Here is a 21,718-nt window from a genome sequence, read left to right on the forward strand (position 1 = left end):
CACTTGATGAACCGTTGCTAGTTTGCTGCAATGACCCACTGGGCTCTCACCTGTCTTCTCGTCTTCCGTGTTGTTATTTACACGTGACTAGTCGACTTCCTGCTTAAAGCGTCATGGCATAGCAGTAAAGACGACTAGTCAATTAGTCGGTACAACCCCTGCTGAGTTTTGTTCATTGTTCGCAGGTGAACTTGCAACCTTAAACCCAAAATTGGAGTTGGGAGACTCTAATTTTACGTCCATATAGTTTACCCTCACTTCATGGTTTGAAACCACTGCAGCACCTTTGCTTTAGGTATTTGCTTGACAAATGCGATGTTCACACTGTTCGCTTGCTAGCTTTTACAAACTATTTAATTAAATGCAATGTTTGCTAGCTTGCTTTTATTTAATTAGATGCAATGTTTGCTTGCTTGTCAGTAGTATATGACAGGATCTTTCATCTCTTTTGTTATCCACAGAACCTATTTACTGTTGACGCTATTTACCTGTATTGCCCGCGAAAAAACCTGTAGAAAAGTGCACAAAACGCTGTTAGCTTAAACATTTATCTTTGAGACCAATTTGTGCCTTTGTCAGATATTATTTGCACTTTGAATATGATACTAAAGTCATAGAGACTGATATCACACTGATTATAACCTTGAGTTCACTGCTTTGTACAGTATAGAGCAAGCATTGTTCTTGAGTGACAGCAAAAACACATTCATGAAACTATGCTGGAAACACTCAAAATGCTACTACCAGATCTTCAAAAGCATTACTAAATGAGGAAATAAATCTATGACGACCTGACAAGGAAGAAATAATCACTGTGTTTGTTATTTGTGGAACATTCGTAGCATCACGTGCCACATGTAACTCATTGACCACAGACTGCACTTTGAACTCTAATATGAAAGCAATTGTTTTGATGGATCATCAGTCTGGAGGCATATTGGAACACTGCTGTCTCTCTTTACCGCGGGTAAGCACATTTCTATAGTTATGCATATCTAGTAAAACATGGTTTATATTGACTTCAACTGATCTTTTAGATGATATGCTGATTGATGGCGGCTCTGACGTTACGATTTCTTTCTTTGATGTTTTAGGAATCATGCCACTGCATCGTGTGTGTGGCATGTTTGTGTTCTTCAGTTTATGTTTGATTTCCTTTACACCATGGGTCGATGGAGGAAACATTCTGGTGTTCCCTGTGGACGGCAGCCACTGGGTCAATATGAAGTACCTGCTAGAGGAGCTTCATGCCAGGGGACACAGCCTCACTGTGATCAGATACTCAGACAGCCGATACATTGAAGAAAAATCCTCTCTGTATACGTCCATAACAATGGAAATGAAAGAAAGTTTGACAACTTTTTTAAATGAGCACGTTCAGAATCATTTGAAGGTATGTGATGATTAATATATACCAATCGGGCATAGCATTATGACCCCTGACAGGAGAAGCAAATAACATTGACCATCTTGTGACGATACAATGTTCTGCTGGGAAACGTTTGGACCTGGCATTCAAATGGATGTTACTTAAACATGTACCACCCACTTAGAACATGAAAAACTAATTCACTAGATCTCAAACTGATCAAGTATCTGTAGGATGATCCACAGAGACCCCTCCCCTCAACTCATAGGACCCAAAGGCCCCCCACTAACAACATTCTGTTACCAAACACCACAGGACACCCTCAGAAGGCCCATGTCCATTCTCTGATGAGTCACAACTGTTTTGGAGGCACAAGGGAGACCTACACAATATTAGGAAGGTGGTCATAATGTTATGCCTGATTAGTGTAAGGGTTGAGCCCCATGTGGGTAATTTCATAATTTGTATGTACACAGATAATCACTTTATTTTACCCTTTTCTGTCCATTTTAGGCACAGCAAGAAGGGACCTCACTACTGTCTTTCTTCAAAGACACCAAAAGTTTTCTTACAATGATCACACAGGCTCATTCAGTGTGGATTCATGCTTTGGTTCAAATATTTGAGGATCAAAATATGGTCAAAAACTTAATAGATGCCCAATATGATCTGGTTCTCACTGATCCAGCAGTAGCATCAGGAGTCGTGTTAGCCAAATATCTCAAACTTCCCTTGGTGCTCAATGTGCGCTGGATCACCAGCGGAGAAGGACACTTTGTGTTGGCCCCCTCACCACTCTCTTATATTCCAGTGCCAGGATCCGGCTTTACGGACAAGATGAATTTCATCCAGAGGGTCAAGAATATTCTCTTCTATGGCATTATATTGTTCCAGGAGAATTTTCTGGTGGGGCCAGTCTATAACGCCATCTGTGATAAATACATTGAGGGTGGATGTGACATCATCTCGCTTCTTCAACAAGCAGACATTTGGTTGTTCAGGTCCGATTTTGTGTTTGAATTTCCTCGGCCCACGATGCCAAATGTTGTCTACATTGGAGGATTCCAGTGCAAACCAGCCCAGCCTCTGCCAGCAGACCTGGAGGAGTTTGTTCAGAGCGCTGGGGAACATGGAGTGATCATCATGACTCTGGGAACTTGGGTCCATGCTTTGCCTCAAGAGGTTGCAGATGAAATTGCCAGTGTCTTTGCCAAGATGCCACAGAAGGTAACAAATGATCTCCTTGATTCATTTCTTTATTTCATTGTTTTAAGTTGTTACATTTACTCTGTGTTGTTGTGATGTTTGGATTTTACACAGCTCAAAGCCCATACCCAATTGGGCTTAAAAGTTTTTGACCCCATATATTCAATATTCTGGCAAAGTATGACCTAAGATATCATCAGATTTTCATAGGCCATCCTTTTTAAACATTATATTTTCTGTCTGCTCTTTTCTTTTTGTATATTTTCTGATCAGGTGATATGGAGGCACAAAGGGAAGCGTCCCTCTACATTGGGCAACAACACTCTGATAGTAGACTGGATGCCTCAGAAGGATCTCCTCGGTCACCCACAGATCAAAGTCTTTGTAGCTCATGGAGGAACCAATGGAGTCCAGGAGGCTATTTACTACGGTGTCCCTGTGCTCGGCATACCCTTGTTCTTTGACCAGTATGACAATCTTCTACGTTTGCAGGAGAGAGGAGCAGGAAAGATCATCCAGCTGGCTGATGTTAATGGCCACAATTTTAAGGAAAATCTTGTGGAACTTCTCCATCAAGACAGCTACAGGCAGAACATACAAAGGCTGTCACGTTTGCACAGAGATCAGCCAGTGACACCCATGGATCAGGCCGTATTCTGGGTGGAGTATGTGATGCGTCATAAAGGGGCTGCCCACCTGCGTACAGAGGCTTATAAGATGCCCTGGTACTCATACTACTGCCTGGATGTAGTGTTGGTACTGATGACTGCAGTAACTGTGCTGCTCCTCTCTACTCTGGCTATTGTCAGGCTTCTATGCTGCAGAAGAAAAAGAAAGACGAAAAGTAAACAACACTAAACAATGAGTTGTCCAAAGGACTTTAAGAAGACAATGATTAGATGTCTTAAGGTACTGTACATGTTTCTCTTTATTAATAAAATAACAATCCGTCTTTGCCCTAACTCTATAAAATATATAGTAAACATAGCTAAAGTAACATTCCCCTTTTTCAGTTTTAAAGTGAATTAACAATTTCTTGATAAATTCACAATGTGGCTGTATGATCAAGCTCTCAGAACTATGGGTGATAGTGTCATCTAGTTTGTCATGATTCTGTGCTTTTCGTATGTCATCTGTGATGAGCCAAAACACTGTCACTGTCTCATTGCCTGGTCATTATCATCGGATGTCATCCGTTTCAAATGTATCGAACCTTGAAACTTCATATGCTGAGGACACTTTTGCCGATGACCAATTCAGATGTGATGAAACTGAATGCAGTCAACATATTTTATGAGATGTGTAACATATTCAGCTCCATTTCAGTTTTAATTGCAACAAGGTTCAGTAAACCTTGACTCAGAATTAACTTTATAGTTTTAACATTCCTGTAATACTGAATATCTGGTTATCGGAGATTTGTATATTTTGTACATCTTTTAGACTCTGAGAAAAGATTTAATTTCACTGAATGAAAAGCACATATTAGAAGCATAACGGCACAGAGCTGTAGCCCACAGTATGTACTGGATTATTTCAGCCATATTAAACTGTGATTGATTAATCAGCTCATTGACTTGATAGTATTGTATGAAAATGTCAAATTGTTTGGACGTGCCTTATGCGCTAATGAAGAGGAGAGGAACCGTGACGTAGTTATACTATAGACAGTATAAACATGGACAGTGGTATAGTATAAAGATGGAGGCAAGTAGAGCTCCCCCTGATGTCTGGCTGCAGTATAGGTCATAAGCTCAACCTCCTCCATGTTAGTGGATGGGACTTAGGCCAAACTAAAACTAAAATACGAATCAAATTTTTTTTTTCAAGGATAGTTTCTGTCATTTTACGTAGTTAATATAATGCTGATGCATGTTCAAGTGTCAACTTTTTGGATGAGTTTCGTTTTAGTTACTAATTTGACGCTACAGAAATAGGATGTGACATACGGGCAACTACGAGTTGCCAAAAACGCAAGTGAGTCGCAAGTGAGCCTCTGCATGGCTCTATTTTCAGACTGTACAGCACAGACTCTGGCGCCAAAGTCGCAAGATGGCGCCGCCCGTATCCCTGGGAAAATAGCGTCAGTTTGGCCCATGCAAGGATGCGGAGTATGCGCTGCCCATATTTATATATTTATGCACCTGATTGGTTGTAGGATTATTCAGTTATACGCAATAATATTTTATTATTCTGTATCGGTTGAAACACATCCCATAATGAAATTGAAATTACGGGTTACCAGACTCCTGTTCTGATAAGAATTAAGCCTGACTATGCCAGACAGGCATACCACCTGATCCTGCTCAAATGCGATTAATAAATACTACTCACTCAGACTACAAACAGACAAAGCGAAACTAGAAAACTTCCGCTACGCTGATATCTTTTCCCTTCCCTACAGATTCTGCTTGTTGACAGAATATCTATTTACAGACAAATCATTTTGACTGAACATAGAAACAAACAGCAGATTGTCAATGAGAGTAATCATTAGCTGACAGCTTGTAAATGGAAACATAAAATTAAATAAATAACAGAGTACAGTAGCTCTACTTCAACCAAATATGACAGTAAAATGCTGCATAGACACTGATGCAATAATACATATAACATAATAACATTAATATGTAGGCGTACAGTGAGGTTTTGGTGCCTCAGTAAGGGATCTGAATACGTCCTTTGCTGATCTTAGGAGTGACATCAGCACACACCTTCAGTTCTTAGACCTGCCGCCTACATTCAGCAAGCAGCTGAAAATGTATAAAGTTCACGACATGCTGATAGCTTATATCTCAGGAGCCACTTAGTGTTCTTTTCAGGCATTATTTGCACGAGTAACTTGATAAGAAACTTATATCACTAAGTAACCCACTCGAATACCACTGTGAAAGGAGTCTCAAGTTTGTATGGTGCGTGCATTGTTTTCGTGTGGCAATGGAAAAACACTCACAAAACTATGCACTCTAAATGCTACTTCTAATGTGTCATTAATGCTAAATGGAGAAATTAAATTACGGTGGAATGACAAGGAAGAAATAATCTCTTTGTTGTTTGCATTCACATTTGTAGTAGCAACATAGCTTCTTGTGTCATGTACCATATATAATTCATTTACCACAGACTGGACTTTGAACTCTCCAAAGTAAGAAACGGTTTGGATGCTCAGTCTGCAGGCAGACTGGAGTACTGAGAACACTGTCTTGACCACAGGTAAGTGGATATCTGTAGTTGTTCATGTTTGGTTAAGCAGCAGAAACAGTCTCTTTATAACGTGTTGAACAAAGAATTCTTATAGAAAGGTTATATGCTGAATGATGAGTTCACTGAGATTATTATTTCTCTCTTTGCTGCTTTAGGAACCATGCCACTGCATCATGTGTGTGGAATGTTTGCATTGTTCAGTTTATGTCTGATTTCCTTTACACCGTGGTGCGATGGAGGAAACATTTTGGTGTTACCTGTGGACGGCAGCCACTGGGTTAATATGAAGTACCTGCTTGAAGAACTTCATGCCAGGGGACACAGCCTCACTGTGATCAGATACTCAGACAGCCGATACATTGAAGAAAAATCCCCTCTGTACGCGTCCATAACAATTGAAATGAAAGAAAGCTTGACTCCTGTTTTTGATGAGCACTTAAAGGAGGATTTTAAGGTATGTGATGATGGCTATATGTGCTGAACCCTGCGTGGGTAATTCCATTCATTATGTATTAACATAATCACTTGATTCCAACATTTTTTCTTTTTCTTGACCACTTTTAGGCACAGCAAAAAGGGACCACACTACTGTCCTACTTCAAAAAAACCAAGGATTTTCTTTCAATTATTACTCTGGCCCATTCAATGTGGATGAATGCCTTAGTTCAAATATTTGAGGATCAAAATATGGTCAGAAGTTTAATAGATGCCCAATATGATCTGCTTCTCACTGATCCAGCAATAGCATCAGGGGTTGTGTTAGCCAAATATCTCAAACTTCCCTTGGTGCTCAATGTGCGCTGGATCACCAGCGGAGAAGGACACTTTGTGTTGGCCCCCTCACCACTCTCTTATATCCCAGTGCCAGGATCTGGCTTTACGGACAAGATGAATTTCATCCAGAGGGTCAAGAATATTCTTTTCTACGGCATTATATTGTTCCAGGAGAATTTTCTGGTGGGGCCAATCTATAACGCCATCTGTGATAAATACATTGAGGGTGGATGTGACATCATCTCGCTTCTTCAGGAAGCAGACATTTGGTTGTTCAGGTCCGATTTTGTGTTTGAATTTCCACGGCCCACGATGCCAAATGTTGTCTACATTGGAGGATTCCAGTGCAAACCAGCCCAGCCTCTGCCAGCAGACCTGGAGGAGTTTGTTCAGAGCGCTGGGGAACATGGAGTGATCATCATGACTCTGGGAACTTGGGTCAATGCTTTGCCTCAAGAGGTTACAGATGAAATTGCCAGCGTCTTTGCCAAGATGCCACAGAAGGTAACAAATGAGCTTCATGATTCATTTCTTCATTGCATTGTTTTCTTTTGTTATGCATGAATTGTATCTCTGTTGACTCTGAGTGACACTTTTGAATTTACAGTATTTATGCCAAAATAGTACTTCATTCATCATCATATTTTGACTCATCTGCTTTAACAGTGTAAAAAGAGAACAACATTAAACAAATGATTAGGACTGCAACAAACAATTATTTGTTCAGTCAATTATTCAGTCATATTTTGAATTAATTGAATTAATCCATTAATATGTTCTGTTGTTCATTAATCTATCCAGTCTTTTCTGGGTCGTTGATTAATTCTTTGGTTAATCGTCAAATAATAAACAGAGCTTGCCCTGTTATGTAATTAGTGTTACGTAACACTTGCCGTGTGTAAATGAATGGCTCCACACTACATGTTACACTGGTACAATTTTCTGCTTTATTTATAAAATGATTAATCTGATTGTTATTGGTCTACTGGTGTAGGGAATTCATATACTTTTTATTTTCTGATCAGGTGATATGGAGGCACAAAGGGGAGCGTCCCTCTACATTGGGCAACAACACTCTGATAGTAGACTGGATGCCTCAGAAGGATCTCCTCGGTCACCCACAGATCAAAGTCTTTGTAGCTCATGGAGGAACCAATGGAGTCCAGGAGGCTATTTACCACGGGGTCCCTGTGCTCGGCATACCTTTGTTCTTTGACCAGTATGACAATCTTCTACGTTTGCAGGAGAGAGGAGCTGGAAAGATCATCCAGCTGGCTGATGTTAATGGCCACAACTTTAAGGAAAGTCTTATGGAACTTCTCCATCAAGACAGCTATAGGCAGAATATACAAAGGCTGTCACGTTTGCACAGAGATCAGCCAATGACACCCATGGATCAGGCCGTATTCTGGGTAGAGTATGTGATGCGTCATAAAGGGGCTGCTCACCTGCGTACAGAGGCTTATAAGATGCCCTGGTACTCATACTACTGCCTGGATGTAGTGTTGGCACTGATGACTGCAGTAACTGTGCTGCTCCTCACTACTGTGGCTATTGTCAGGTTTCTATGCTGCAGAAGAAAAAGTAAGACAAAAAGCAAACAACAGTGAACAATGAGTTGTCCAAAGGACTTTGAGAAGACAGTGAATAGATGTATTAAGTTACTGTACATGTTTCTGTTTAAGAAATATGATTCAGACTCTCTTTGACCTAAGTATATAAACTATAACTATAGTTAAAGCAATGTAGAACCTATGAAAGACCCTTGTATCTTATCGTAGTGATAGTGTCACAATTCTCTACTTTTATGTAAACTCATTGCATCATATTGTGCACTGAAACTTAATATGTGTTCTATAAAATCAGTACAGATGTGATAAAACTAAGTACAGATAATTAACACATGTTATGAATTGTGTAACAAATCCTAACCCATTTTATTTTTGATTGAAACAATGCTCAATAAATCTTTATGCAAAATGAACTTTCTCTTTGTTTTATGTTTCTGGCAATACCGACCGTTCTGCACAAAAATGAAATCTTTCTTGTGAGACACAATATTTTACAGATTTCATCGTCTGTGGACTCGTTCAGAGACATCTCAGAAGCACAACAGCAAAAAAAAAACTGTAGCCCTCAGTTTACCCTGGATTCATTCAGCCACTATAATTAAACAGCAGCCGTGTATACAGTCATATACAGGTGTGAGGTTTTATACCTCTACTTCACAACATCTCATTCCATGTACTGTACATACTAAACATGGACAAAATAAACATTTTTTGATTATTAAATGAGAGGATTTGTCTTAAATTGCAATTAATCAAATCATGTTAGCGTCTCGGCCATCTATGAACCCATCGGCTATGATCTCATAACTACATTGCTTTAGGGACAACTGCCCATGGTGAGCTAGAGGAAAGATAATGGATAACTGGGCCATACATTGGTCAGTGTTCTCAGTTGGACCAGCAACCTTAGATAGAAGAAGCAGGTCAGAGTTGAGAGACCACGTCTACGACAGGACGATTTAGACTCAGTCAACAGTTTAAAACCACTACAGCACCTTTGTTCTTTTCAGTGTTTGCTTGACAAATGGCGTGCCGTGTTAGCTTCCTCGTGCCTTATTTCTTTTCCACACAGACTGTTCAGCTGCATGGCACCAGATCCTAATCAAATGGTCGATTGGTTAATTGGTCAATGCTACTCAGGCTACAAACAAAGAAACAACAGCTTTTGAAACCAATAATTTTCCCCTTGCCTACAGATTATCTAATTCATATGCATATACCTGTTTATAGAGATTAGATTTTTGCAAATGTTGTATGCATTTATCACAAGTTGTTAAAGTTTTACAAGCAATGAACATGGAAACAATCTGAAGAATGACTGACATACAGATTAATTACTTGCCCTGCAACAATAAAAATCAAATCAAATCAAATATACTACAGCACTTGGGTTAACTGAGTTCAATTCTTAGACCTTCCACCTACATTCAGTGGACTGCTGCATTTGGAGTTGTTGCAATCAAACCTCCAGGTCAAAGACCTGTGAAAAAGAACAGCGTGCATGACTTGTTAAATGCTTTTACGTTTTTCTGAGACACTCTTTTTTTCTTTTTCTTTCTGGCATTATTTGCGTGTTAACATGATATAGCTTAACATTACATAACCCACTCTAATAACTTTGTAAAAGAGGCCATAGGTTTGTGTGGCACAACCATGTGAAATGCTACTACTGTGTATTTAGTAATATTACTAGACAAAAGTAATACAATTATGATGACATGACACAGAAGAAATAATAGCTCTTATTATTATTGGTATTTTCAGAACATCCGGAGTAGGGACACGTGCTGCACACGGGTAACACATTTACCCGAGCCTGGAGTTTGAACTCAGATATGTAAGGAATCCTTTTGATGGACAGTCAGTCTGCAAGAATACTGGGATACTGTTGGCGCTCTTGAACATGGGTAAGTACATTGTGCATGTTTAATTAAGCGGCAGAAATTGTCTCTTTAAATTGTGTTGACCAAAAGAAAATCCATAAACATATTCATCACAGTTATTCTAGAGGTTATGCTGACTAAGGGGGTGACCAAGAATATTATTTCTCCGACGGATATTTTAGGAATCCTATCACAGCGTGGTCTGTGCGGAGTATTTGTATTTGTCAGTTTATGTCTGACTTCCTTCGCGCCCCATTGCGATGGAGGAAATATTTTGGTGTTCCCTGTGGACGGCAGCCACTGGGTTAATATGAAGTACCTGCTGGAAGAACTTCATGCCAGGGGACACAACCTCACTGTGATCAGGGCCTCCAACAGCTGGTTCATAGCAGAAAAATCTCCCCTCTACACGTCCATTACAATTCAAATGGAAAACGGTATGGATGACTTTTTTGACGTGTACCTAGAGGAGCATATGAGGGTAAGTTAATATGGCAAAACGGTGGGTATAAAAAGTCTAAACACCGTGCTAAATCAGAAGGTTGTGTGATGTGAAAAAAAAAATAAACAAAGACAAATGCTATCACAACTTTTGTAGATTTTTCTTTTAATTTGTAACCTGTGCAATGGCAGTGGAAACTGAATTGTGTTAGGTTAAGTGTTCACACCCCAGAAGTTAAATTAAGTTTTTTTTTAATTGGTATTATTTTTAGATAAATGTACAAATCTACTGATATGATTTATTTTTTGTTGCACTGTTTTTAGTCAAAAAAACCTTCCTATTTAACACAGTTTTTTAGATTTTTTATGGCCACAATACATGTTGAAACCCCTGTGGGCAGATTTAATAGTTTGTGTAAGAAGATAATGACTTTATTCCTTATTTCCTCACTTTTTTCCATCCACGTTTAGGTGCTGAGAGAAGGAGCTTCACTACATTCGTACTTCAAACTCACCAAACATTTTCTTACAATGATCACAGAGGCTCATTCAGTGTGGAGTGATTGCTTGGTTCAAATATTTGAGGATCAAAATATGGTCAAAAGCTTAATAGATGCCCAATATGATCTGGTTCTCACTGATCCAGCAATAGCACCAGGAGTCGTGTTAGCCAAATATCTCAAACTTCCCTTGGTGCTCAATGTGCGCTGGATCACCAGCGGAGAAGGACACTTTGTGTTGGCCCCCTCACCACTCTCTTATATCCCAGTGCCAGGATCTGGCTTTACGGACAAGATGGATTTCATCCAGAGGGTCAAGAATATTCTTTTCTACAGCGTTATATTGTTCCAGGAGAACTTTATGGTGGGGCCAATCTATAATGCCATCTGTGATAAATACATTGAGGGTGGATGTGACATCATCTCGCTTCTTCGGGAAGCAGACATTTGGTTGTTCAGGTCCGATTTTGTGTTTGAATTTCCACGGCCCACGATGCCAAATGTTGTCTACATTGGAGGATTCCAGTGCAAACCAGCCCAGCCTCTGCCAGCAGACCTGGAGGAGTTTGTTCAGAGCGCTGGGGAACATGGAGTGATCATCATGACTCTGGGAACTTTGGTTAACGCTTTGCCCAAAGAGGTTGCAGATGACATTGCCAGCGTCTTTGCCACGATGCCACAGAAGGTAACAAATTATCTGATTAATTTCTTTATTGCATTGTCTTAGATTGTTATATATTTACTCTGTGTTGTTTTGTGTACGAGCTTCTGTGTTTTCTGTCTGCTGATGTAGTCTGCTCTTTTCTTTTTGTATATTTTCTGATCAGGTGATATGGAGGTACAAAGGGGAGCGTCCCTCTACATTGGGCAACAACACTCTGATAGTAGACTGGATGCCTCAGAAGGATCTCCTCGGTCACCCACAGACCAAAGTCTTTGTAGCTCATGGAGGAACCAATGGAGTCCAGGAGGCTATTTACCACGGGGTCCCTGTGCTCGGCATACCCTTGTTCTTTGACCAGTATGACAATCTTCTACGTTTGCAGGAGAGAGGAGCTGGAAAGATCATCCAGCTGGCTGATGTTAATGGCCACAGTTTCAAGGAAGGTCTTATGGAACTTCTCCATCAAGACAGCTACAGGCAGAACATACAAAGGCTGTCACGTTTGCACAGAGATCAGCCAATGACTCCCATGGATCAGGCCGTATTCTGGGTGGAGTATGTGATGCGTCATAAAGGGGCTGCCCACCTGCGTACAGAGGCTTATAAGATGCCCTGGTACTCATACTACTGCCTGGATGTAGTGTTGGTACTGATGACTGCAGTAACTGTGCTGCTCCTCTCTACTCTGGCTATTGTCAGGTTTCTATGCTGCAGAAGAAAAAGAAAGACGAAAAGTAAACAACACTGAACAATGAGTTGTCCAAAGGACTTTGAGAAGACAATGGATAGATGTATTAAGTTACTGTAGATGTTTCTGTTTAATAAATATGATTCAGACTCTTTTTGCCCTAACTATATAAACTATAACTATAGTTAAAGCAATATAGAACTTATGAAATACCCTCATATCTTATCGTGGTGATAGTGTCACAGTTCTGTACTTTTATGTAAACTCATTGCCTGGTAATGTTGCCCACTTCCAATCATCAGTATTGTGCACTGAAACTTAATATGCCTTCTCTAAAATCAGTACAGATGTGATAAAACTAAGTACAGATAATTAACACATGTTATGAATTGTGTAACAAATCCTAACCCATTTTATTTTGATTGAAACAATGCTCAATAAATCTTTATACAAAATGAACTTTCTCTTTGTTTTATGATTCTGGCAGTACTGACTGTTCTGCACAAAAATTAAATCACAATATTTTACAGATTTCATTGTCTGTGGACTCGTTCTGACACCACCTCTACTTCCACAACATCTCATTCCATGTACTGTACATACTAAACACAGACAAAATGAACATTTTTTGATTCTTAAATGAGAGGATTTGTTTTAAATTGCAATTAACCAAATCATGTTAGCGTCTCGGCCATCTATGAACCCATCGGCTATGATCTCATAACTACATTCCTTTAGGGACAACTGCCCATGGTGAGCTTGAGGAAAGATAATTGATATCTGGGGAAAGGGTACTACTCCATGCATCGGTCAGTGTTCTCAGTTGGACCAGCAACCTTAGATAGAAGAAGTAAGTCAGAGTTGAGAGACCACGTCTACTATGACAGGACAATTCAGTCTTAGTCAACAGTTTTAAACCACTACAGCACCTTTGTTCTTTTCAGTGTTTGCTTGACAAATGGCGTGCCGTGTTAGCTTCCTCGGGCCTTATTTCTTTTCCACACACACTGTTTAGCTGCACGGCACCAGATCCTGGTGCAATGGTCAATTGGTTAATTGGTCAATGCAACCCAGGCTACAAACAGAAACACAACAGCTTTTGAAACCAATAATTTTCCCCTTGCCTACAGATTATCTAATTCATATGCATATACCTGTTTATAGAGATTAGATTTTTGCAAATGTTGTATGCATTTATCACAAGTTGTTAAAGTTTTACAAGCAGTGAGCATGGAAACAATCAAAAGATTGACTGACAGACAGATTAATTACTTACTGTAAGATTAAAAATCAAATCAAATGGAATATACTACAGCACTTGGGTCAACTGAGTTCAATTCTTAGACCTTCCACCTACATTCAGTGGACTGCTGCATTTGGAGTTGTTGTAATCAAACCTCCATGTCAAAGACCTGTAAAAAAAGAACGGCGTGCATGACTTGTTAAATGCTTTTACGTTTTTCTGAGATGCTCTTTTTCTTTTCTTTTTCTTTCTGGCATTATTTGCATGTTAACATGATATAGCTTAACATTACATAACCCACTCTAACTTTGTAAAAGAGGCCATAGGTTTGTATGGCACAACCATGTGAAATGCTACTACTGTGTATTTAGTAATATTACTAGACGAAAGTAATACAATTATGATGACATGACAAAGAAGAATAATAGCTCTTATTATTATTGGTATTTTCAGAACATTCGGAGGAGTGACACGTACTGCACACGGGTAACACATTTACCCGAGCCTGGAGTTTGAACTCAGATATCTAAGGAATCCTTTTGATGGACAGTCAGTCTGCAAGAATACTGGGATACTGTTGGCGCTCTTGAACATGGGTAAGTACATTGTGCATGTTTAATTAAGCGGCAGAAACTGTCTCTTTAAATTGTGTTGACCAAAAGAAAATCCGTGAACATATTCATCACAGTTATTCTAGATGTTATGCTGACTAAGGGGGTGACCAAAATTATTATTTCTCCGACTGATATTTTAGGAATCCTATCACAGCGTGGTCTGTGCGGAGTATTTGTATTCGTCAGTTTATGTCTGACTTCCTTCGCGCCCCATTGCGATGGAGGGAACATTCTGGTGTTCCCTGTGGACGGCAGCCACTGGATTAATATGAAGTACCTGCTGGAAGAACTTCATGCCAGGGGACACAGCCTCACTGTGATCAGGGCCTCCAACAGCTTGTTCATGGCAGAAAAATCTCCCATCTACACGTCCATTACAATTCAAATGGACAACGGTATGGATGACTTTTTTGATGTGTTCCTAGAGGAGCATATAAGGGTAAGTTAATATGGCAAAACGGTGGGTATAAAAAGTCTAAACACCATGCTAAATCAGAAGGTTGTGTGATGTGAAAAAAAAATAAAAAATCAAACAAAGACAAATGCTATCACAACTTTTGTAGATTTTTCTTTTAATTTATAACCTGTGTAATGGCAGTGAAAACTGATGTGATACATTTCAGAGAAAAGATGTAGAATAACCTAATTATATTAGGTTAAGTGTTCACACCCCAGAAGTTATATTTAGTTATTTTTTAATTGGTATTGTTTTAGATAAATGTACAAATCTACTGATATGATTTATTTTTTGTTGCACTGTTTTAAGTCACAAACACCTTCCTATTTAACATGTTTTTTTTAGATTTTTTTATGGCCACAATACATGTTGAAACCCATGTGGGCAGATTTAATAGTTTGTGTAAGAAGGTAAAGACTTTATTCTTTATTTCCTCACTTTTTTCCATCCATGTTTAGGTGCTGAGAGAAGGAGCTTCACTACGTTCGTACTTCAAACTCACCAAACATTTTCTTACAATGATCACACAGGCTCATTCAGTGTGGACTGATTCCTTGGTTCAAATATTTGAGGATCAAAATATGGTCAAAAGTTTAATAGATGCCCAATATGATCTGGTTCTCACTGATCCAGCAATAGCACCAGGAGTCGTGTTGGCCAAATATCTCAAACTTCCCTTGGTGCTCAATGTGCGCTGGATCACCAGCGGAGAAGGACACTTTGTGTTGGCCCCCTCACCACTCTCTTATATCCCAGTGCCAGGATCTGGCTTTACGGACAAGATGGATTTCATCCAGAGGGTCAAGAATATTCTTTTCTACAGTGTTATATTGTTCCAGGAGAATTTTCTGGTGGGGCCAATCTATAACGCCATCTGTGATAAATACATTGAGGGTGGATGTGACATCATCTCGCTTCTTCGGGAAGCAGACATTTGGTTGTTCAGGTCCGATTTTGTGTTTGAATTTCCACGGCCCACGATGCCAAATGTTGTCTACATTGGAGGATTCCAGTGCAAACCAGCCCAGCCTCTGCCAGCAGACCTGGAGGAGTTTGTTCAGAGCGCTGGGGAACATGGAGTGGTCATCATGACTCTGGGAACTTTGGTTAATGCTTTGCCCAAAGAGGTTGCAGATGAAATTGCCAGCGTCTTTGCCAAGATGCCACAGAAGGTAACAAATGATCTTCATAATTAATTTCTTTATTGCATTGTCTTAGATTGTTATATATTTACACTGTGTTTTGTGTACGAGCTTCTGTGTTTTCTGTCTGCTGATGTAGTCTGCTCTTTTCTTTTTGTATATTTTCTGATCAGGTGATATGGAGGCACAAAGGCGAGCGTCCCTCTACATTGGGCAACAACACTCTGATAGTAGACTGGATGCCTCAGAAGGATCTCCTCGGTCACCCACAGACCAAAGTCTTTGTAGCTCATGGAGGAACCAATGGAGTCCAGGAGGCTATTTACCACGGGGTCCCTGTGCTCGGCATACCCTTGTTCTTTGACCAGTATGACAATCTTCTACGTTTGCAGGAGAGAGGAGCTGGAAAGATCATCCAGCTGGCTGATGTTAATGGCCACAGTTTCAAGGAAGGTCTTATGGAACTTCTCCATCAAGACAGCTACAGGCAGAACATACAAAGGCTGTCACGTTTGCACAGAGATCAGCCAATGACTCCCATGGATCAGGCTGTATTCTGGGTGGAGTATGTGATGCATCATAAAGGGGCTGCTCACCTGCGGACAGAGGCTTATAAGATGCCCTGGTACTCATACTACTGCCTGGATGTAGTGTTGGTACTGATGACTGCAGTAACTGTGCTGCTCCTCTCTACTCTGGCTATTGTCAGGTTTCTATGCTGCAGAAGAAAAAGAAAGACGAAAAGCAAACAACACTGAACAATGAGTTGTCCAAAGGACTTTGAGAAGACAATGGATAGATGTATTAAGTTACTGTAGATGTTTCTGTTTAATAAATATGATTCAGACTCTTTTTGCCCTAACTATATAAACTATAACTATAGTTAAAGCAATATAGAACTTATGAAATACCCTCATATCTTATCTTGGTGATAGTGTCACAGTTCTGTACTTTTATGTAAACTCATTGCCTGGTAATGTTGCCCACTTCCAATCATCAGTATTGTGCACTGAAACTTAATATACCTTCTCTAAAATCAGTACAGATGTGATAAAACTAAGTACAGATAATTAACACATGTTATGAATTGTGTAACAAATCCTAACCCATTTTATTTTGATTGAAACAATGCTCAATAAATCTTTATACAAAATGAACTTTCTCTTTGTTTTATGATTCTGGCAGTACTGACTGTTCTGCACAAAAATTAAATCACAATATTTTACAGATTTCATTGTCTGTGGACTCGTTCTGACACCACCTCTACTTCCACAACATCTCATTCCATGTACTGTACATACTAAACACAGACAAAATGAACATTTTTTGATTCTTAAATGAGAGGATTTGTCTTAAACTGCAATTAACCAAAATCATGTTAGCGTCTCGGCCATCTATGAACCCATCGGCTATGATCTCATAACTACATTCCTTTAGGGACAACTGCCCATGGTGAGCTTGAGGAAAGATAATGGATATCTGGGGAAAAGTTACTACTCCATGCATCGGTCAGTGTTCTCAGTTGGATCAGCAACCTTAGATAGATAAAGCAAGTCAGAGTTGAGAGACCACGTCTACTACGACAGGACAATTCAGTCTTAGTCAACAGTTTTAAACCACTACAGCACCTTTGTTCTTTTCAGTGTTTGCTTGACAAATGGCGTGCCATGTTAGCTTCCTCAGGCCTTATTTCTTTTCCACACAGACTGTTCAGCTGCACGGCACCAGATCCTGGTGAAATGGTCAATTGGTTAATTGGTCAATGCAACCCAGGCTACAAACAGAAACACAACAGCTTTTTAAACCAATAATTTTCCCCTTGACTACAGATTATCTAATTCATATGCATATACCTGTTTATAGAGATTAGATTATTGCAAATGTTGTATGCATTTATCACAAGTTGTTAAAGTTTTACAAGCAGTGAGCATGGAAACAATCAAAAGATTGACTGACAGACAGATTAATCACTTACTGTAAGAATAAAAATCAAATCAAATCAAATATACTACAGCACTTGGGTTAACTGAGTTCAATTCTTAGACCTTCCACCTACATTCAGTGGACTGCTGCATTTGGAGTTGTTGTAATCAAACCTCCGGGTCAAAGACCTGTAAAAAAAAAAAAAAAAAAGCAGCGTGCATGACAATCTTAAATTCTTTTACGTTTTTCTGAGACACTCTTTTTTTCTTTCTGGCATTATTTGCATGTTAACATGATATAGCTTAACATTACATAACCCACTCTAATAACTTTGTAAACGAGGCCATAGGTTTGTATGGCACAATCATGTGAAATGCTGCTACTGTGTATTTAGTAATATGACTAGACAAAAGCAATACAATTATGATGACATGACAAAGAAGAAATAATAGCTCTTATTATTATTGGTATTTTCAGAACATTCTGAGTAGTGACACGTGCTGCACACGGGTAACACATTCACCCGAGCCTGGAGTTTGAACTCAGATATGTAAGGAATCCTTTTGATGGACAGTCAGTCTGCAAGAATACTGGGATACTGTTGGCGCTCTTGAACATGGGTAAGTACATTTATGTGGTTGTGCATGTTCAATTAAGCGGCAGAAATTGTCTCTTTAAATTGTGTTGACCAAAAGAAAATCCATAAACATATTCATCACAGTTATTCTAGATGTTATGCTGACTAAGTGGGTGACCAAGAATATTATTTCTCCGACTGATATTTTAGGAATCCTATCACAGCGTGGTCTGTGTGGAGTATTTGTATTCGTCAGTTTATGTCTGACTTCCTTCACGCCCCATTGCGATGGAGGGAACATTCTGGTGTTCCCTGTGGACGGCAGCCACTGGATTAATATGAAGTACCTGCTGGAAGAACTTCATGCCAGGGGACACAGCCTCACTGTGATCAGGGCCTCCAACAGCTGGTTCATAACAGAAAAATCTCCCATCTACACGTCCATTACAATTCAAATGGGAAACGATATGGATGACTTTTTTGATGTGTACCTAGAGGAGCATATAAGGGTAAGTTAATATGGCAAAATAGCAGGTATAAAAAGTCTAAACACCATGCTAAATCAGAAGGTTGTGTGATGTGAAAAAAAAAAAAAAATCAAACAAAGATAAATGCTATCACAACTTTTGTAGATTTTTCTTTTAATTTGTAACCTGTGTAATGGCAGTGGAAACTGAATTGTGTTAGTGTTCACACCCCAGAAGTTATATTATTTTTTTTTTATTGTTTTTTTTTTTTTTAGAGAAATGTACAAATGTACCGATATGATTTCTTTTTTGTTGCACTGTTTTTAGTCACAAAAACCTTCCTATTTAACATGTTTTTTTTTAATTTTTTTTTTATGGCCACAATACATGTTGAAACCCATGTGGTCAGATTTAATCGTTTGTGTAAGAAGGTAAAGACTTTATTCTTTATTTCCCCACTTTTTTCCATCCCATGTCGGTGCTGAGAGAAGGAGCTTCACTACGTTCGTACTTCAAACTCACCAAACATTTTCTTACAATGATCACACAGGCTCATTCAGTGTGGACTGTTTCCTTGGTTCAAATATTTGAGGATCAAAATATGCTCAAATTTTTAATAGATGCCCAATATGATCTGGTTCTCACTGATCCAGGAATAGCACCAGGAGTCGTGTTGGCCAAATATCTCAAACTTCCCTTGGTGCTCAATGTGCGCTGGATCACCAGCGGAGAAGGACACTTTGTGTTGGCCCCCTCACCACTCTCTTATATCCCAGTGCCAGGATCAGGCTTTACGGACAAGATGAATTTCATCCAGAGGGTCAAGAATATTCTTTTCTACAGCGTTATATTGTTCCAGGAGAACTTTATGGTGGGGCCAATCTATAATGCCATCTGTGATAAATACATTGAGGGTGGATGTGACATCATCTCACTTCTTCGGGAAGCAGACATTTGGTTGTTCAGGTCCGATTTTGTGTTTGAATTTCCACGGCCCACAATGCCAAATGTTGTCTACATTGGAGGATTCCAGTGCAAACCAGCCCAGCCTCTGCCAGCAGACCTGGAGGAGTTTGTTCAGAGCGCTGGGGAACATGGAGTGATCATCATGACTCTGGGAACTTTGGTTAACGCTTTGCCTCAAGAGGTTGCAGATGATATTGCCAGCGTCTTTGCCAAGATGCCACAGAAGGTAACAAATGATCTTCATAATTAATTTCTTTCTTCTTTGTAAAGTGAGGTGTTTTTAAACCCTGTGATGTAAGCAAGTCTGATCACATAGGTCATCCTTGTTAAACATTATGTTTTCTGTCTGCTGATGTAGTCTGCTCTTTTCTTTTTGTATATTTTCTGATCAGGTGATATGGAGGCACAAAGGGGAGCGTCCTTCTACATTGGGTAACAACACTCTGATAGTGGACTGGATGCCTCAGAAGGATCTCCTCGGTCACCCACAGACCAAAGTCTTTGTAGCTCATGGAGGAACCAACGGAGTCCAGGAGGCTATTTACCACGGGGTCCCTGTGCTCGGCATACCCTTGTTCTTTGACCAGTATGACAATCTTCTACGTTTGCAGGAGAGAGGAGCTGGAAAGATCATCCAGCTGGCTGATGTTAATGGCCACAGTTTCAAGGAAGGTCTTATGGAACTTCTCCATCAAGACAGCTACAGGCAGAACATACAAAGGCTGTCACGTTTGCACAGAGATCAGCCAATGACACCCATGGATCAGGCTGTATTCTGGGTGGAGTATGTGATGCGTCATAAAGGGGCTGCTCACCTGCGGACAGAGGCTTATAAGATGCCCTGGTACTCATACTACTGCCTGGATGTAGTGTTGGTACTGATGACTGCAGTAACTGTGCTGCTCCTCTCTACTCTGGCTATTGTCAGGTTTCTATGCTGCAGAAGAAAAAGAAAGACGAAAAGCAAACAACACTGAACAATGAGTTGTCCAAAGGACTTTGAGAAGACAATGGATAGATGTATTAAGTTACTGTATATGTTTCTGTTTAATAAATATGATTCAGACTCTTTTTGCCCTAACTATATAAACTATAACTATAGTTAAAGCAATATAGAACTTATGAAATACCCTCATATCTTATCTTGGTGATAGTGTCACAGTTCTGTACTTTTATGTAAACTCATTGCCTGGTAATGTTGCCCACTTCCAATAATCAGTATTGTGCACTGAAACTTAATATGCCTTCTCTAAAATCAGTACAGATGTGATAAAACTAAGTACAGATAATTAACACATGTTATGAATTGTGTAACAAATCCTAACCCATTTTATTTTGATTGAAACAATGCTCAATAAATCTTTATACAAAATGAACTTTCTCTTTGTTTTATGATTCTGGCAGTACTGACTGTTCTGCACAAAAATTAAATCACAATATTTTACAGATTTCATTGTCTGTGGACTCGTTCTGACACCACCTCTACTTCCACAACATGTCATTCCATGCACTGTACATACTAAACACAGACAAAATGAACAATTTTTGATTCTTAAATGAGAGGATTTGTCTTAAATTGCAATTAACCAAATCATGTTAGCGTCTCGGCCATCTATGAACCCATCGGCTATGATCTCATAACTACATTCCTTTAGGGACAACTGCCCATGGTGAGCTTGAGGAAAGATAATTGATATCTGGGGAAAGGGTACTACTCCATGCATCGGTCAGTGTTCTCAGTTGGACCAGCAACCTTAGATAGAAGAAGCAAGTCAGAGTTGAGAGACCACGTCTACTACGACAGGACAATTCAGTCTTAGTCAACAGTTTTAAACCACTACAGCACCTTTGTTCTTTTCAGTGTTTGCTTGACAAATGGCGTGCCGTGTTAGCTTCCTCAGGCCTTATTTCTTTTCCACACAGACTGTTCAGCTGCACGGCACCAGATCCTGGTGAAATGGTCAATTGGTTAATTGGTCAATGCTACTCAGGCTACAAACAGAAACCCAATAGCTTTTGAAACCAATAA

General features: G+C 39.6%; 5 protein-coding genes across 5 annotated transcripts; all 5 read left to right on the forward strand.

Annotated features, from left to right (window-relative positions):
* The first annotated feature begins 589 nt into the window (after window positions 1-589).
* Window positions 590-4,829, forward strand: LOC311502741 (UDP-glucuronosyltransferase 2C1-like). The gene is made up of 3 exons (XM_084565099.1): window positions 590-1,393; window positions 1,883-2,596; window positions 2,849-4,829. The coding sequence occupies exons 1-3, from the start codon at window positions 1,043-1,045 to the stop codon at window positions 3,431-3,433; spliced, it is 1,650 nt and encodes a 549-aa protein (XP_084421225.1). The 5' UTR covers window positions 590-1,042; the 3' UTR covers window positions 3,434-4,829.
* Window positions 4,830-5,179: 350 nt separating this feature from the next.
* Window positions 5,180-8,576, forward strand: LOC311502742 (UDP-glucuronosyltransferase 2C1-like). Its single transcript, XM_084565100.1, has 3 exons — window positions 5,180-6,233; window positions 6,344-7,057; window positions 7,579-8,576. The coding sequence occupies exons 1-3, from the start codon at window positions 5,883-5,885 to the stop codon at window positions 8,161-8,163; spliced, it is 1,650 nt and encodes a 549-aa protein (XP_084421226.1). The 5' UTR covers window positions 5,180-5,882; the 3' UTR covers window positions 8,164-8,576.
* A 1,506-nt stretch (window positions 8,577-10,082) lies between these two features.
* LOC311502745 (UDP-glucuronosyltransferase 2C1-like) lies at window positions 10,083-13,092 on the forward strand. The gene is made up of 3 exons (XM_084565103.1): window positions 10,083-10,488; window positions 10,920-11,633; window positions 11,776-13,092. The coding sequence occupies exons 1-3, from the start codon at window positions 10,138-10,140 to the stop codon at window positions 12,358-12,360; spliced, it is 1,650 nt and encodes a 549-aa protein (XP_084421229.1). The 5' UTR covers window positions 10,083-10,137; the 3' UTR covers window positions 12,361-13,092.
* An 889-nt stretch (window positions 13,093-13,981) lies between these two features.
* LOC311502743 (UDP-glucuronosyltransferase 2C1-like) lies at window positions 13,982-17,014 on the forward strand. Its single transcript, XM_084565101.1, has 4 exons — window positions 13,982-14,139; window positions 14,298-14,596; window positions 15,073-15,786; window positions 15,930-17,014. The coding sequence occupies exons 1-4, from the start codon at window positions 14,136-14,138 to the stop codon at window positions 16,512-16,514; spliced, it is 1,602 nt and encodes a 533-aa protein (XP_084421227.1). The 5' UTR covers window positions 13,982-14,135; the 3' UTR covers window positions 16,515-17,014.
* A 1,281-nt stretch (window positions 17,015-18,295) lies between these two features.
* On the forward strand, window positions 18,296-20,950 carry LOC311502173 (UDP-glucuronosyltransferase 2C1-like; the record flags this gene model as incomplete). The annotated part of the gene is made up of 4 exons (XM_084564300.1): window positions 18,296-18,299; window positions 18,467-18,765; window positions 19,202-19,915; window positions 20,082-20,950. 4 exons carry the CDS (start codon window positions 18,296-18,298, stop codon window positions 20,664-20,666), a joined length of 1,602 nt encoding a protein of 533 aa, XP_084420426.1. The 3' UTR covers window positions 20,667-20,950.
* Window positions 20,951-21,718: the final 768 nt, after the last annotated feature.

The sequence above is a fragment of the Chelon labrosus genome, assembly GCF_963514085.1.
Source record: "Chelon labrosus genome assembly, chromosome: 17".
NCBI lineage: Eukaryota > Metazoa > Chordata > Actinopteri > Mugiliformes > Mugilidae > Chelon > Chelon labrosus.

Excerpts from the sequence above, each read along its gene's own strand:
- LOC311502741 (XM_084565099.1), top strand. The coding sequence starts at position 1,043 with ATGCTGATTGATGGCGGCTCTGACGTTACGATTTCTTTCTTTGATGTT. Across the intron at positions 1,394-1,882 it reads ACGTTCAGAATCATTTGAAG|GCACAGCAAGAAGGGACCTC; the intron begins GTATGTGATGAT and ends TGTCCATTTTAG. Across the intron at positions 2,597-2,848 it reads TTGCCAAGATGCCACAGAAG|GTGATATGGAGGCACAAAGG; the intron begins GTAACAAATGAT and ends TTTTCTGATCAG.
- LOC311502742 (XM_084565100.1), top strand. The coding sequence starts at position 5,883 with ATGCTGAATGATGAGTTCACTGAGATTATTATTTCTCTCTTTGCTGCT. Across the intron at positions 6,234-6,343 it reads ACTTAAAGGAGGATTTTAAG|GCACAGCAAAAAGGGACCAC; the intron begins GTATGTGATGAT and ends GACCACTTTTAG. Across the intron at positions 7,058-7,578 it reads TTGCCAAGATGCCACAGAAG|GTGATATGGAGGCACAAAGG; the intron begins GTAACAAATGAG and ends TTTTCTGATCAG.
- LOC311502745 (XM_084565103.1), top strand. The coding sequence starts at position 10,138 with ATGCTGACTAAGGGGGTGACCAAGAATATTATTTCTCCGACGGATATT. Across the intron at positions 10,489-10,919 it reads ACCTAGAGGAGCATATGAGG|GTGCTGAGAGAAGGAGCTTC; the intron begins GTAAGTTAATAT and ends ATCCACGTTTAG. Across the intron at positions 11,634-11,775 it reads TTGCCACGATGCCACAGAAG|GTGATATGGAGGTACAAAGG; the intron begins GTAACAAATTAT and ends TTTTCTGATCAG.
- LOC311502743 (XM_084565101.1), top strand. Across the intron at positions 14,597-15,072 it reads TCCTAGAGGAGCATATAAGG|GTGCTGAGAGAAGGAGCTTC; the intron begins GTAAGTTAATAT and ends ATCCATGTTTAG. Across the intron at positions 15,787-15,929 it reads TTGCCAAGATGCCACAGAAG|GTGATATGGAGGCACAAAGG; the intron begins GTAACAAATGAT and ends TTTTCTGATCAG.